Below are 14,671 nucleotides of genomic sequence, written 5' to 3' on the forward strand. Positions count from 1 at the left end.
TTATCTTTTTCATTTTCTTCTTCTTCATCATGATACTTCTCAACTTACGTGCTCGTCAGTCCCTCTAATGACCGTTAAATACGTCATTGTAAATGATTAATACCCTGGCCTGATTCACGTCGATGTCCTACGATTAAACGAAATCAGAAACAAATCTTGAAAATATTTAATACATCCTTCGATAAAATTTGTTTATATGTGTTAGATGATTGATTGATTATACAAAATGAATTTAAATAAATGTATTTTTTTTTTTTTTTTTTTTTTAAATAACTCTTACCAATTATTCTAAAATAAAAAAAAAAACAAAATATGATTAAACAAAAAAAGAAGACGAAATAAAAGAAAGAAAGAAATAAATAACACTATGCACACGCTACCAGCTTTATTATACAAAAAAAAAAAAAAGGAAATAAAAACGTATACCCATTTTTAAAGGGTTACGAATAAACTGTACAAAATAAAAATAAAATTAAAAAAAAAAAAGAGAAGAAATAAAAATAAAAAAGAGGAAGTGAAAGGTAAGGAGGAAAAAAAAAATGTGCTGGTGACATTTTCATGTCTATCTCACTCTCTCTCTCTCTCTCTCACCCTATCTCTCCCTTTCACTCATACTATCTCACTCTCATTCTCACTCTTTTTCTCTCTCTCTCTCTCTCTCTTTCTATTTACCTGTATATCTCACTTTCTTTTTCTCACTCTTAAATGTATCTTAAATTACCACCATCTTTCTTTCTCTCTCTCTCTCTCTCTCTCTCTCTTTTCTTCTCCCCCCTCCACCCTTTCCACCTTTATTCTCTATCTTTCTCTATCTCTCACGGCAAGCATCAACAACGTACATAGTCGCCTTTAATTCAACCTTCGTGTGTGGCCCTCAGCTTGGAGCTAAGTACAAAGCTCGCGTCGCGAATCGTCTCGTCTTTCTTCATTCGTCCCTCTCTCCCTTTCCCTTTCCCTTTCTTTCTCCCGTGACGAGGCGCGACCCTTGCGATTAATTACGTTAATTACGACGAACGTTACAAATGTCTCAAGCGGTATATATATATATGTATATATGTGTGGCCATTTCTGTGCGAGAAAGTCCAAGGGATGAAAAAGGGCTGAGAAATGGGCTCTACCCTAGAAACATTTGCAAAGCGTCGTATTTCTAAAATCTTCTTCTTCTTCTTCTTCTCTCTAGTTCACTTTTATTTTTTTATTTTTTCTTTTTTCTTTTTCTAGGTTCAAATTGTTCTCGTCATTGTTTAAAAGAAAAGATTAGAGTAAGAAGAAGAAGAAGAAGAAATAAAATCAAAAAAAAAAAAAAAGAAAACGTAAAAGTTATCTGATAAAACTGCTCGAAGAGAAGACGATCGATTGCTGTTGCCAAAAAAAAAAAAAAAAAAAAAAAACAATGTGAACATTTAAGTAAACATAAAATAGATATATATATATATAAATATTAAAATCGTCCATCACATCGTTGGAAACTTCCGTCGAACATTATTTTCTCACGTTAAACTGATAAAGTTAATACGTTGATCTATATAAAGTTTTAGATCGTAGTCCATTATAGATCTTAGTCCAATGATCAAACGCTGTTTTCATCGATGCCTATTTTAAGAATTTTTCAAGATAATTGCATTTTATCCAACAGCCTCTGATACAATTCTCGTGCCGTTTCTTACGAAAGATTGCAACTGCTGTGCCGCACCCTGTAAAATATGACATAATAATTATTCATATGAAATGAAATAATTTATTTTTTTTTTTTTTTACAGAAAATTTGTTAATTACCGTAATGGCAGCACCAAGGAACTGACTGAACGCTCTAGTAGCACCAAGAGCAACGTTCACCACTTGATTACGTGCACCCTCACCTCCTACGTCATTATTATTGTTTTGTGCATTTTGAAGTGGATTAACAAAATTGGCGAACCCACTGAAAAGGGGTGGTGGATAAGTCGAGCTAGGTGACCACGTTGTCGTTTGTAGTCTTGGCCTTGAAGTTGACGATGGTCTTCCCGTCGTACTGGTTGGTCTTGCTGTGGTTGTTGGTCGAGGAGTACTCGTAGTACTTGGTGGAAGTGAAACGAGATTTTTTTCTAGACTCTGATCAAACAGACAAATTGATGGACATTTAAACAATTTCCTAATTATTCATTAAAATAATATACAGTACTTGACTTACAGCCAATTGTAATTGTTCTCGAAGATTAGTAGCTGGTGTGGATGGTTCGATGCCTTGAGCCTTCAAAAGGGCTGCCAAGAGAGCTGCATTGTTAATTTCAGGTGATCGTGTAGTCGTAACTAATGGAACTTTAGCTTGACCAGACAAAATAGCTCTCAAGAAAGCTTCGTCATCTAGAGCTGATGTCGGAACAGGTGTCCCAGGTTTCTGATTTTTCTTATCTGTCGAGAAAAAATGAAAAAAAAAAAAAAACATCAATAAAAATCCAATTTCACGTAATGCAATTTAATCCTCAACTCACTTGATTGCTGAAGCGAATTAAATAGTGCTGCCAAGAATTTGGCGTCATCTTCCGGTGAATACGTTGAACTAATAACGTTAGGAAGCCTAGGATTTGGATTGTTTAGTAATACTTGTTTCGTAGTAGTTACTGGTTTCAGTGTGGTTGTTGTCGTCGTCGTCGTCGTCGTCGATGTCGTTGGTTTAGTTGTATCAATAGTTATGTCAGAAATGTTAACCATTCTAGGTATGATAGACGATTGAGTCGTTACAATAGGTCTCTGCGTGATTTCAACGATTCTCGGTGTCGTTTTAATTGGTCTAGGTGTAGTTTTAACAGGCCTTGCTGTGGTAGAAGGTCCGAAAAAGTTTCCACCAAAGAGCGCTTGCAACAAACTGGCACCTATTCCTTGAACAGGTGCTGATGTCGTTGTTTTAGGCTTGGAAGGTATAGATTTTGCTGTGACGATCATTGGTGACTTAGTCGTACTACTTGATACCGCAGAACTGTGAGTTTGTGCACTGGCAGCTAAGTCGGAGATTTTAATAGGTTTTCCAATAATTGTAGGTGTCGTACTAATTGGTTTCAATGTTGATGAAGATATCGTTGTTGCTTTAGTAGTAGAAGACGGTAACAAATCGATGATTATCGGGGCGGATGACGATGCTTCAGTTACTGGTGACACTTCTATTGAATTTGGAGATGCATTTGCAAATTGAATAGCTTTTGGTGAACGAGTAGGTCCAGCATTGTTCAAGGCAAGAGATATTATCTAAAGAACATGATATAATTACATGTTGTAAGTGTTGTGCGATCTTGATAATAACAGTTGTTTTATTTTTTTTCTTTTTTTTTTAATATTATCCTATTAGGTAAAACAAAGCACATTTTGCATATATCACGGTGATTCACTAATTCCAAGTGTTATTTCTGTGTAGTTTGAGAAACACGAGAAAGGAGTTACTAGAAATATGTATATCTTGAATTATTACAGGCTAGTATTAAAAACGAAATAAGGATTGTGCAAATAGTGAAAGGAAAGTTCGTGCACACACGTTTCTCGCTTCTCTCCTGAATACTGCTGGAGTAGCTGGACGATAATTACTATCCACTTTGCGCTCTCCACAGCTTTATTAGTTAATGATGACTTAGGTACTATCTACCTTGTGTTTTTGCTCTTACATACGTAATTGTTCTGTTAGCCTTTTCAGAATCTACTAAACGTTTTCTGTTTTTTCTTTTTTTGCAGTATTTAAGTTTAGATAAATTATATAAATATACTTGGATCGTTATATTACCTTATTGGCTAAAAGCTTTTCCACGTCGTTCAAAGTTTTTTGTGTTGTTGGGCCATCATTAGGTTGTAACTAAAACAAATTATATATTTCTATGTAAATTTGTTTCTTCGTGATAAAGAAGATAATTTTTAATAACAAGTTTAATTCACTTACAAGAGAGTTCAAAAATGCCAGATCATCAAACGTTGTACCGAAAGCATTCTGGGTTCGCATATTTATTGGTGTTGTTGCTTGTAAAGTTACTGTAGTTGGAGCTGGTGTAGTTGTGGTTGTAGTTGTTGTTGGAGCTGGTGTAGTTGTAGTAGTAGTAGTAGTAGTTGTTGGAGCTGGTGTAGTTGTAGTAGTAGTAGTTGTTGTTGGAGCTGGTGTAGTTGTAGTAGTAGTAGTTGTTGTTGGAGCTGGTGTAGTTGTAGTAGTAGTAGTAGTTGTTGGAGCCGGTGTAGTTGTAGTAGTAGTAGTAGTTGTTGTTGGAGCCGGTGTAGTTGTAGTAGTAGTAGTAGTTGTTGTTGGAGCTGGTGTGGTTGTGGTTGTAGTAGTCGTTGTTGGAGCTGGTGTGGTTGTGGTTGTAGTAGTTGTCGACGTAGGCATTTCAGCAGTAGGAGGAGAAGAAGACGCCATACCAGAAACTGGTGTAAAAACTTCAACAAAAGGACCTACAGGACGTGCATCGAAAGTTGGACTACTTTCATTCGAGTCATCCTAAAAAGTATACCAAAAATTAGGAAATTGAACTTATCAAAAAACGTTGAGCTTTTTTCAAATAAAACGCACCAAAGTATTGGATGCAATCGATGCAGTTATTACTGGAGAATTAGTGGTAATTCCAAAAATCTGATCCAGAGGATCCCGCCATGGAAAACCTGGAGGAGCCGTCATCTGATCACCATTGGATTGACCATTCAACAAATTGTCAAAGGAAGGTATTCTCGAAGACGATGCTGGTCCTTCGCTTGCTGCATTCTGATATGAAATATGAATTTTGTTGTAATAACATTTTAAAAAGAACATTACAACATATCACTTACTGCAACTGAATTTATGTTGACACTGACAACACGTGGATTGGTGCTAGGTGCACCATTAGTCCAATAATTAACAAATCTGTCCTGTTAATTAGAAATAATGTGAAGCTAGTAAATGAAATCATATTTTTCGTTTGCCTATTCTTTTGCACTTTTTACCTGTCCAATATATACCGAGTTACGTTGACCTGCAGATTCTCTAGATCTACTACCTTCATCCCTTTGCCGATCTTGAAAGATACGTCCATTGATACCATTCTGTCCAGATCCCTAAAAATGAAGAAAACTCATCAGTATGTCATAAAAATACATCAAACTAATGTAAAAGGTTCATCAAATCATATAAGCGTAGCATTAGAAATATCGAAATATGACTTCCGTGTAATTAGGTGACTACAGTGAGTGCTGTGAGGGTGCGAAAAATATTTACAAAAGTGCCAAAACGTAAAGAAAGAAAATTTTCTATGTACAAGTTTCTACACAACTCGATCATCATGTTTCGATACTTTTATCCTGTTGAAAAAGAACGTCAATTAAATATCATATTTACGATGGGTTTATGGAACTTTATAGGAGAAATTGAACAAGTTTTCAAATTTAAATCCGATTGCTCGAGATTATTATAATATATACAGAAAGAAAGTAAGAGAAAGAAAGATACAATAAAATCAAATTATCAACGCATGCTTTCACAGTGTCACATTTATCTACTCGATTCATAAAATTGACACTAGTCGTGACACTGGGAAACTATTAGTCTAGCTATGAAATTATGTCAAATTAAATAAAAGCGTTAGTATACTACTTATTGATACTGCTGTCAATCTCTATATTATTATTTGTATTGATATTGAAAAAAATAATGTCGATATAACAACAGCAGTATCGTTTCAAGAAAAAAATCGAAAAGAAATGAAAGTTACGATCTCGAACAAATTGTCAACTCGTCACAGATTTATGATGAACGAATTTAAATATGTGGGATAGAGATACCATTGTATTTGTGGTCGCGACGCTACCGGGGGTACCAAGTGGGCCCAAGAAATCGGCTCCACCTCCGTTGGATCCGCTGATCGCGTTACCAGTAAGTCCCAAATCAACGGTGCCAAAGTTTTGGGCATTTGTCATCAGGTTGGCGACAGGTCTACGATTATTATAATAGCTCGGGGCTTGGTATTGATTAAAAGTGCCTTGGTTAGCCTGGTTATAAAAGAACACGGGTGGTGGTCTGTTAGTGGTAGTTGTAGTGCTAAGAGAAAAGACAACCTCGACCGGATTACTTGGTGGATCTGGTATGATCGTGCCATTTGGGAACTTCCGAACCAATCTGCCATCAGGGTAGATACCAAATATGACGTATGGGCTGTCAACGTTTCTAGCATCGATGAGATTATCTTCTGGACGTTTCCTGACGATCGTTTTATTAGGATAAATCCCATAAACGTGATAATCGCGTAGAGGAACTCTGGTAGACGAGCTAGGACTAAATCTAGGGGCTGGAGTAAGCCTGCTACCACCAAATCGACCCACGTATGGACTGGTGAACGTCGCCTGAGTGGTAACTGGAGATTCCGATGATAATTGAGGCATACTGGGAATAGTTTGAGACGTAGTAGACGGTGCGGTGGTTGTAGTAGTTGCTGCAGTTGAACTTGGAGCTGGGGTTGTAGTTGTCTCTGCCATTAAATCCATTGTCGTTGTTTCGACGTTTGTATCCATCCTGGATATTGAATTGGAAACGTCTGGAGACAATGTAGTAGAGGCTGACATTGTGGAAATACTCGTTGATGCTTCGGTTGAGATAAGATTATCATTTATATCAATGTTATCTTCCGTAGATTGCATGGCAGACGTTGTAGACTCAGTTGCAGTTGTAGTTTCAGGTGGACGATCGGTCGTTGTTGAAGATGCTGGTGTAGTCATGGTCGTCGTCGTCATCGTCGTAGTCGTTGTAGGTGTCATGGTCGTCATTATCGTCGTCGTCGTCGTCGCCGTCGTTGTCGTATCAATGGATGTCGATGTACCAGATGAAGAGGATTCAGTGATTAAGGAATTGGAAGAGTCTGACGTTGTTGTGGTTGGAGACTCTGTGATGATGGTGGAGGGAATGATGGTGGTTTCGTTCATTTGATCGAATTGCATTGTTCCTGAGGCTGCCGTCCCTTGGGCAGTTGCTGGTGTTGCATCCTGCAAACGGTCAATATCAGTTGGAGTGGTGTTCATGAAATCAAGGGGAGATAATGAGGGATCTGTGAGTATTATCGTTGTGGTTGTTTCGATTGGCCGGTTAGTGGTGATAGTCCCAGTAATATTTGTTAAATTCAACAAATCTGTATCGGTTGTTAGTAACGGTGGGTTAGTAGTTACCTCTGCATCGTTAACAACCATTTCCGTCGAAGTCATTTCAATTGTTTGGTTAGTTCTGTTGCTTTCGATAGATTCATCAAGAGCTTGTTCGGTTATGGTTTCGGTAATAATTATTTCAGGGGCTTGACTCGTTGAAATATCATCATTATTAGTTACTATTTCCGTTGCAGTTGTGGGCTCTGTTATTGTAGTGGTTGACATGGGCTCGGTTGAAACGAGATTAGTACTACTTCTATCATTGATTACAGTCGACTGAGTTAAAAGTTCGATGTTTGCGGATGATAATGTAATTTCTGTTGTACTAGTAGGTATTTCAGTGTCAGTATCTAAAGGATTTCTTGTCGACAATTCATCATCATTTACCACAGTGGTTGTTGTCAACGATTCTGCTACCATACTTGGAGTAGATGAGACCGATATATCTATATTTCCTACAAGGGTAGTTGTCTGAGTCTGGGTCGTGGTCGATTGAAAATCATAACTGAGTGTCGTCGATTCAAGATCAGCAGTAGAAACCGTCGTTGTTTCTGCGTCCTGCATAATCTCTACAGAACTCTCAGTTATATTCTCAAATTCTTCATTCGGGACAATTCCTATTTCGTTTTCGATGGGTGGTTCAGTGGTAGTAGTAATCTCAACATTTTCTAACGTTGTTCCTAATTCAAAACTGGTATCATTTGTCTGAATAAATTCCACTTCGTTTTGAGTTACGTTAAGAGCTAAACTATCGTCCACAATTTCAGTATTTGTAATCGTTGTTGGGCTAAAAGGAGTAGTGGATTCTATTTCATTTTCGGACAGGTCGATTGCTAAAGTAGTCTCTTCTTCACGTTCTGAACTGATCGTTGTCGTCTCTACCTGTTCTGATAGAACTTCGGTAGAAAACTCTGCCACGTTCTCCGTAGTACTGTCATTAAGGGACCCGTTGTCAATATTTATCACCGTTGTACTAGAATCAGTGGTCAAACTACTTTCAATATTCTCCACATTTCTTTCCGAATCAATTGTGATTGAAATATTGTCCAATTTAGTTTGAAGGGAGGTCTCGTTCATGGCTTCCGAAAACAGGGACTTCGCGAGTGTCATTAATTCGGTGAGTAACGTGTCATTAGGAGCATCAGTAATAGTGCTTTCTAAAGTAGAATCTTGTAAGGTCGTTGGTAGGAAAGTAGTCATTTCTGTTGAATTAATGGGACTCTCTGGGGTGGTGATATTTACACTGGATTCATTCTCAAGGCTTATAGAAGATACAGGTTGAGTTAGCAATTCTATGTCCAATGTTAAATCAGAGCTTTCAGCACTCGCTGTTGTGCTCGAATCTGTGGTAGAACTAATTTCAACAGTTTCCAAAGTATTCGTTTCTGAATCATTGAAACCTACTGCTTCTTGAGTTGACGCATCCATCGATACAGATGTGATATCGTCAGAAACTGTAGTGGTTTCTTGTTGTTGAACGATTGTAGTACTCTCAACTGGATTATTCGAAATGATATTTGTATCCAAATCAGACGTTGTAGTTGGTATCTCGGTTGTTGCAGCTGGAGTCGTAGTTAAAGTTGGTGGTAAGGTTGTTAAACCTATAGAACTTTGCAAACGAGATAAAATGTCTTGAGCAAAGTCTATCAACCTCGTACGGAAAGTCGTTACTATTGGTAGATCAGTCGTTGTTCTTATAGTAGACGTGAAATCATTCGACTCAGTACTGCTGCTCAAAGTTACATCGGATTGTTCTATAATGTTACTTTCGATACTTTCAGTGGACGTTTCAATGGAAGAAGTCGTTGAAACGATAGATGATGCCTGCGAAGTTGTTGATTCGGTAGGAACGATAGTTGTGCTGTCCGATGGGGCTGAGGAATTTTCTACATTTTGCGTTGTACTTGTTGTTGGAGTGGTATCCATGTTATTAGTCACTTCTGTAGTCTCTGGTAAATCTACTAAACGACTTTCGATAGTAATCGATTCCGTAGTACTAACTACATCTGTACTGGAACTCATTGTCTCAACTGAATCCGATGATTGGGTCACAGTAGTTGTAAGAGCATCGTTCATAGAAGTTACTGTCATAGAGGTAGGTTCCATTGTTGGGGTAGAAGACAAAGTATCTACAGGATCTGTACTAATTGGACTGTCTTGTGTCGTTGACATTTCTTCAACAACTGCAGCACTAGTAGACAACTCGGTAGTTGTCGTGTTAGTTTCTATCATTGACTCAAGGGGTTCAACAGTCGTGGATGCATTTAATGACTCGGGTAAACCTTCCGTGGTAACTGTGCTGGGGTTCTCCATATCCTGGTTTAGGTTTTCGTTCGATAGATTATCCGGTTGGGTGTTGGTAGTGTTTGGGGTCTGTGGGCTCGCGGTCTCTACATTCGTGGGACTCGTGGTGTCATTGTTAGAATTGGCGTTGCCATTGGTGCCGTTAGTTGCGTTGTTAGAGTCTACCTGAGTTACAGTGTCATTAAGTCGTTGCTGTTGAGAATCCCCTTGTTCATTTTGGATGCTAGCCGATTCCAATGCTTGATAGTATGTTAAGAATTTGGGCTCTCCAGGACTGGAAATATCAATAGGTGGTGGCAGTGCTGAACCAATATTCTGTAATCAGAAAATGAAAGGTGCGTGCAAGTGCTATACATAGAATAATGTGCCTCGTGGTGTAAATTAGATATACGAGTATATTTCTATTTACAAATCGATCGTAGATTACCTAGAAGAAAAGAAATGATCATTAATACCGATTGATACACGGCTTGCTTAGCCAATTAAGTGAGCATACACCATCTCTTGGTAAATCCCTGAACTATATGAGAAAGAGTACGAACAGGAACACCTGAGAAACTAGCTAATACTATGAAATACTATGAAATAGTATGATATACTATATGCGATCGGGTATATAGCAGATAAACTCGTTCTTAAGGTTAAAGATCTCTCTTACACGGCTATCTAGAAAACTGGCCGTTCACTTGGAAGTCTTTTTCTACTTCTATAGAAATATCTTACAACTTTAAGCACCTTCCACAAATGTGGATGCTGTCTTTCGATTGGAAACAAAAATATTCTTCAATAAAGATCGCAAAGAAAGATAGAATGAAATTCGATTAAAGTCAAACAACTTGGCCCATCGATTTATAATTTATTTCACGAATGATAGTCAAAATTTAGTAGTGAATTGTTTGATAAATAAATAAGAAGAAAAATCAATAAAGTCAAGACAATTGTGATGTTTTTGACATATTAACTTACAAGTTGACCTCGATTAACGTGCCGCATATTTCCTTCTTCCTATAAAACTCGATCCCCTACCACCTACGCCAAGTTCCAGGTACGTATATCGAATATATAAGAAATTCACGTATTACGCACACGATATCGTACTTTCACCATCGTTACAGTAGTCACGTGGAATGTTCAAACAAATAGAACAGGATAATCATCGTTATGTTCTATCACATTAAACAGGGATTACCATTTAAATGATTAATTCATTTTTTATCACATTAAAAACAAATAAAGAAAGAAAATCAAATACTAAATATTTTGTCAAGATCTAAATTGAATAATAATATTTAAAAGATATTTTATATTTAATTGGTAGATTTAACGTATACGCGTAACCATTTTTGATGTATATGTTGCACACATACATATACAGTTATAAAGTAAGGACGAAAAATTGCATATCGCGTGCAATGCAAGAAAGCAATACATTTATTACAAAATAATATATATATGTATATATAAAATGTTTATGTATTATAGTACAATACTTTCATTTATACGTTATTCCAAATTTTTCGAACAACAATTAATGTTACGTCAATATAAAAAATAAAAGTGTTAATAATATCTGCCTAAATATCTACGGTGCATTAGTGTGTATCTATATACTTATTATGTATATCTATTGTATATAAATAAAAAGAAAATAAACCCTTTCGTTATTTTTCTTTGTTTTTTTTGTTCAGTGAAAATTCCTTCAAATCCACGTGCAAATTACTGACGTTTTCAAGGTGCTGCATGCTAGAGCGTGATAATTTGAGAAATCACATTGAAATCCTAATAACTATAGTGTATACTATACTATATACCACAACCTATAATAAATGACTGATATATATATTAATAATTAATGAAAAATGGTAATGCTGTAAAAATAAGAAGAAGAAGATAATCATAATATAAAATATTTGGGGATTAATTATATAAAATCAGTAATCACTATAATAATCTAACGAAGATTATTCGTATCAACGTTCTCCGAATTGAAAATTCCATTGGGGCTGGTAGTAATACCAAGATCGGTGGACCAAGATGGTGGTGCAACACTCTCCAAATCCTCTTCGATCTTCGTGGTGAATACCTTTTAAGCACACAAAATAATAATCACGTGATTCTTCCTAATGTTCATGTTTATTCATACGGAGCCAGCCTAAGAAGCCATCCACGATTGCAAACAATTTGCTTACCTTCCTTTTACCATTTTGTTTTTTTTTTTTCACTTGATACCTCAATTTATTCAAAGAAATCAAAAACGTGCAAGAAATTGAGTGTGGATACAATATGTTTTGCATATCATTTATATTATCTTACCTCTATCGGAGTAATTTGAGTTGTTGAAGAACTTGTAATCGAAGGTACAGTTGCTTGATAACCCGTTGATTTTCTAACGAACAATTCAGCTCCTTTGTACCTAGCACTAAATCTTGGTGGTGATCCACTTGGAGTGATCCTAGGAGTAGAGCTCTGTAAGATCCAAATTCAAATATTTCTATTAACAAAACGTTATTGTTAATTGTAAAAAATGAACTCATATCGAAATTTAAAGAAACTTATTATCAAGAATGATTAAAAAAAATAATAAACTTACTCCGTTGTTAACGTTGCTGTAGGATCCAGCAAAAATCGGTGTTTTGTTACCCAAAGAGCTGAGAAGCGGCGCTACAGTACTGCGTAGTTGTTCGAGAAGAGTACTGTTACCACTGAGAAAGGCACTTCTAGTAGGATTGAAGATGTTGCTGGAACCAGTATTACCATTGCTGCTGTCGGTAATACCAGACTCAATCGAATTAGTATCGTTGCTGATCCTAACGCTAACTTGTGGTTCTTGCGGTATCGATCGAGTAGTCGGTGTTGAACTTTTCAAAGTAGCATGATACTTGGGTGTCTTAGGTGTGATTGCTACACCCGAATTAATGTCAACCTTGTTGGTTGATTGTACCGAGGTCGTTGGTATTTCAGAATGTCTACGATAAGTCGCTGTTCTTGGCCGAAATTCTCGTCTTTTTGAAGACGTTGAAGTCACCGTTGTAATAGTTTTTGGAATAGGATCAAAAGGTTTAAAAATATCAACCTTTTTTCTACTGTATCTACTGGTAACTGAAGACGTTCTCGATGTAGTTTGTTCAGGAATCTCGTTAGTATCTTCAACGATCTTGTCTTTGATCAATTTTTTCGGATAACGTGTTTGAAAGTTAGCTTTAGTCACGCTGTTCAACATTCTTGGCTTCTTCGTTTGATTCTCTTCATTCTCGATAATTGAAAAGGATTGTTGTTTGTTCGATTTAATCTTACTCGTATCTACGAGAATATCAGTAAGAAGACCATTGTTAGAATCTCTTTCCAAAGATTTATTACGTCTAGCTAATAAATTGTTTGATTTGAATTCTTTGATTGCACTTCTAGGTGTACTATTAAAACCTTTCAAAGGTTTCGAAGTAATAGAAGATAAATCTTGAGTTTTGCTTTTACGAGTTGAAAAGATTTCCTCGGTAACTTTGGTCACTGTTTCGACAACAAAATTTGGTGTATCATCTTGAACCGATATCGACGTTACTGTTCTCTCAGATATAATTCTTCCCTTTTTTTGACGAGATGAATTTTCCTCAAGCTTATCCAATTTACGTTGATCATCCATTCGACTGGTCTTACTAACTTTAGCTACTAATTTGTCAACCTTCTTCGTTTCTTCAGCAATCGGCATGTCAGTTGTTTTAGATTTGCCAGTCAAATCCAAAACATTTTCTTGATCGTTCAATTCAGGCTTCACCAATCTCCTAGCTAATTCCAATTTCATTTTTGATCTTTCTGAGAATAAGGTAGACGATGATTTCTTTCCCTGTAAAAAAATCAATCGAGGGAAGGATCTATCATAAAACATTTGTTCTAAATTCATTTCACAATGAAAAAGATTTTTAAAAAGTAAAGAAACAAGAGAAAGAGTTAATCTGTTACCCTGATCATATTGAAGAAATTATCCATCTCCTTAGAGGAATCCTTCTCAAGGTCATTGAAACGATGCAGACCACCACGAGAGACACACACAGAGAGAGAGAGACAGAGAGAGACTTTTTCATTCGTTCATTAGATATTTTTCTACGATCCTACATCGTCTAAACTTTTCGACTAAACTCGAATGATATATAAAATAATTCTATAATTTATGAAAATAAATATAATGAAAGTAAGTGTCCATTTAAGGAAAAAGGATGAGCCCGAGATAACGTAGGAAGGAAAAGATCCATCCTGCCAATTGACTGGCAACCCTTTCGAGCCATGACTTCATCGAGCTGCTTAACAACTGAAACTTCAAGTTTGGTTTGTTTTTCTTTCCTTTTTCTACCTTTCTTTTCTTTGCGTTATCTAATCGGTTCAACTAATCGTAAAGCTTATGTGATTTGATTTTTATTCTACTACAGAATTTCAATTATTCCAATCAAGCGTTTACTACTTGTCTAATATTTTTACAAAACTGTACATCTATCTCTCCCAGATTTACACTGAAGATAGGTTCCTCATAAAACCCATGTAAATTGGGGGACAGGTGTGTATTTGATTTCTAAATAGATTTCTAATTGTCTAATATTGGATTGGTAAGAAAGTAATTTGAGCTTGCACCAATAGATAAAGTTATGTTTGTTTCGTTATTCTATGTCAGAATTTTGTTCTTTTGATATTTGGTAGTTGACACTTTTTTTGTTTACAACTGTTAACTTAGAAACAATTGAGTTTTATTTCACACTAGAAAATCAAAATTACTTTCTTGCCAACTCAATATTTTTACAAAACTATGATATAGTACATCTATCCCTCCCTAAATTTACACTGAAGATAGGTTTCTCATAAAACCCATGTAAATCGGGAGACAGGTGTATGTATTTGATTTCTAAATTATTTTTCTACAAGATGAAAATGACACTATACAAACGATCTATGATTTATGATTTATCTACTGTCATTACTTTTTGATTCTATTTAATTTTGTTTTTGATATTGTTGTTGCTGCCAGTGCATTTATCTAATATACAATAGCAAAAGTGATATTTTGTTTGCGTTTAGTAAAAGCCTGAGAGAAAAGAAGGCAATGAGAGAGAGAGAGAGAGAGAGACTTGTAGGGAGAGGTAAATTTTGTAATTCGTGCGATTTCAAACGTTCACTCGCGTGTCAATTGTCATGGTCGTCGAGTACACGTAGCCTATCTTGTAAAAGTAATCCTTTCGATTGATCGAAAGAGGAAGCGAGAGAAAGAGAAAGA

At 36.2% G+C, this 14,671-nt stretch overlaps 1 protein-coding gene across 1 annotated transcript in view; it reads right to left on the reverse strand.

Annotated features, from left to right (window-relative positions):
* Positions 1-370: 370 nt before the first annotated feature.
* LOC107071528 (uncharacterized) overlaps positions 371-14,671 on the reverse strand; it is a 39,986-nt gene continuing 25,685 nt past the window's right edge. Inside the window, exons 8-19 of the mRNA XM_089178609.1 lie at positions 12,008-13,255; positions 11,731-11,883; positions 5,764-9,732; positions 4,930-5,040; positions 4,774-4,854; positions 4,520-4,708; positions 3,902-4,447; positions 3,749-3,817; positions 2,472-3,222; positions 2,171-2,391; positions 1,777-2,091; positions 371-1,694 (exon numbers count right to left, since the gene is read on the reverse strand). Coding sequence (XP_089034735.1) covers positions 1,626-1,694; positions 1,777-2,091; positions 2,171-2,391; positions 2,472-3,222; positions 3,749-3,817; positions 3,902-4,447; positions 4,520-4,708; positions 4,774-4,854; positions 4,930-5,040; positions 5,764-9,732; positions 11,731-11,883; positions 12,008-13,255 — 7,722 coding nt within the window. The 3' untranslated portion in view covers positions 371-1,625. The remainder of the gene's footprint in view (positions 1,695-1,776; positions 2,092-2,170; positions 2,392-2,471; positions 3,223-3,748; positions 3,818-3,901; positions 4,448-4,519; positions 4,709-4,773; positions 4,855-4,929; positions 5,041-5,763; positions 9,733-11,730; positions 11,884-12,007; positions 13,256-14,671) is intronic.

The sequence above is a fragment of the Polistes dominula genome, unplaced genomic scaffold, assembly GCF_049000335.1.
Source record: "Polistes dominula isolate Pdom_NZ unplaced genomic scaffold, Pdom_raw_medaka contig_11, whole genome shotgun sequence".
NCBI lineage: Eukaryota > Metazoa > Arthropoda > Insecta > Hymenoptera > Vespidae > Polistes > Polistes dominula.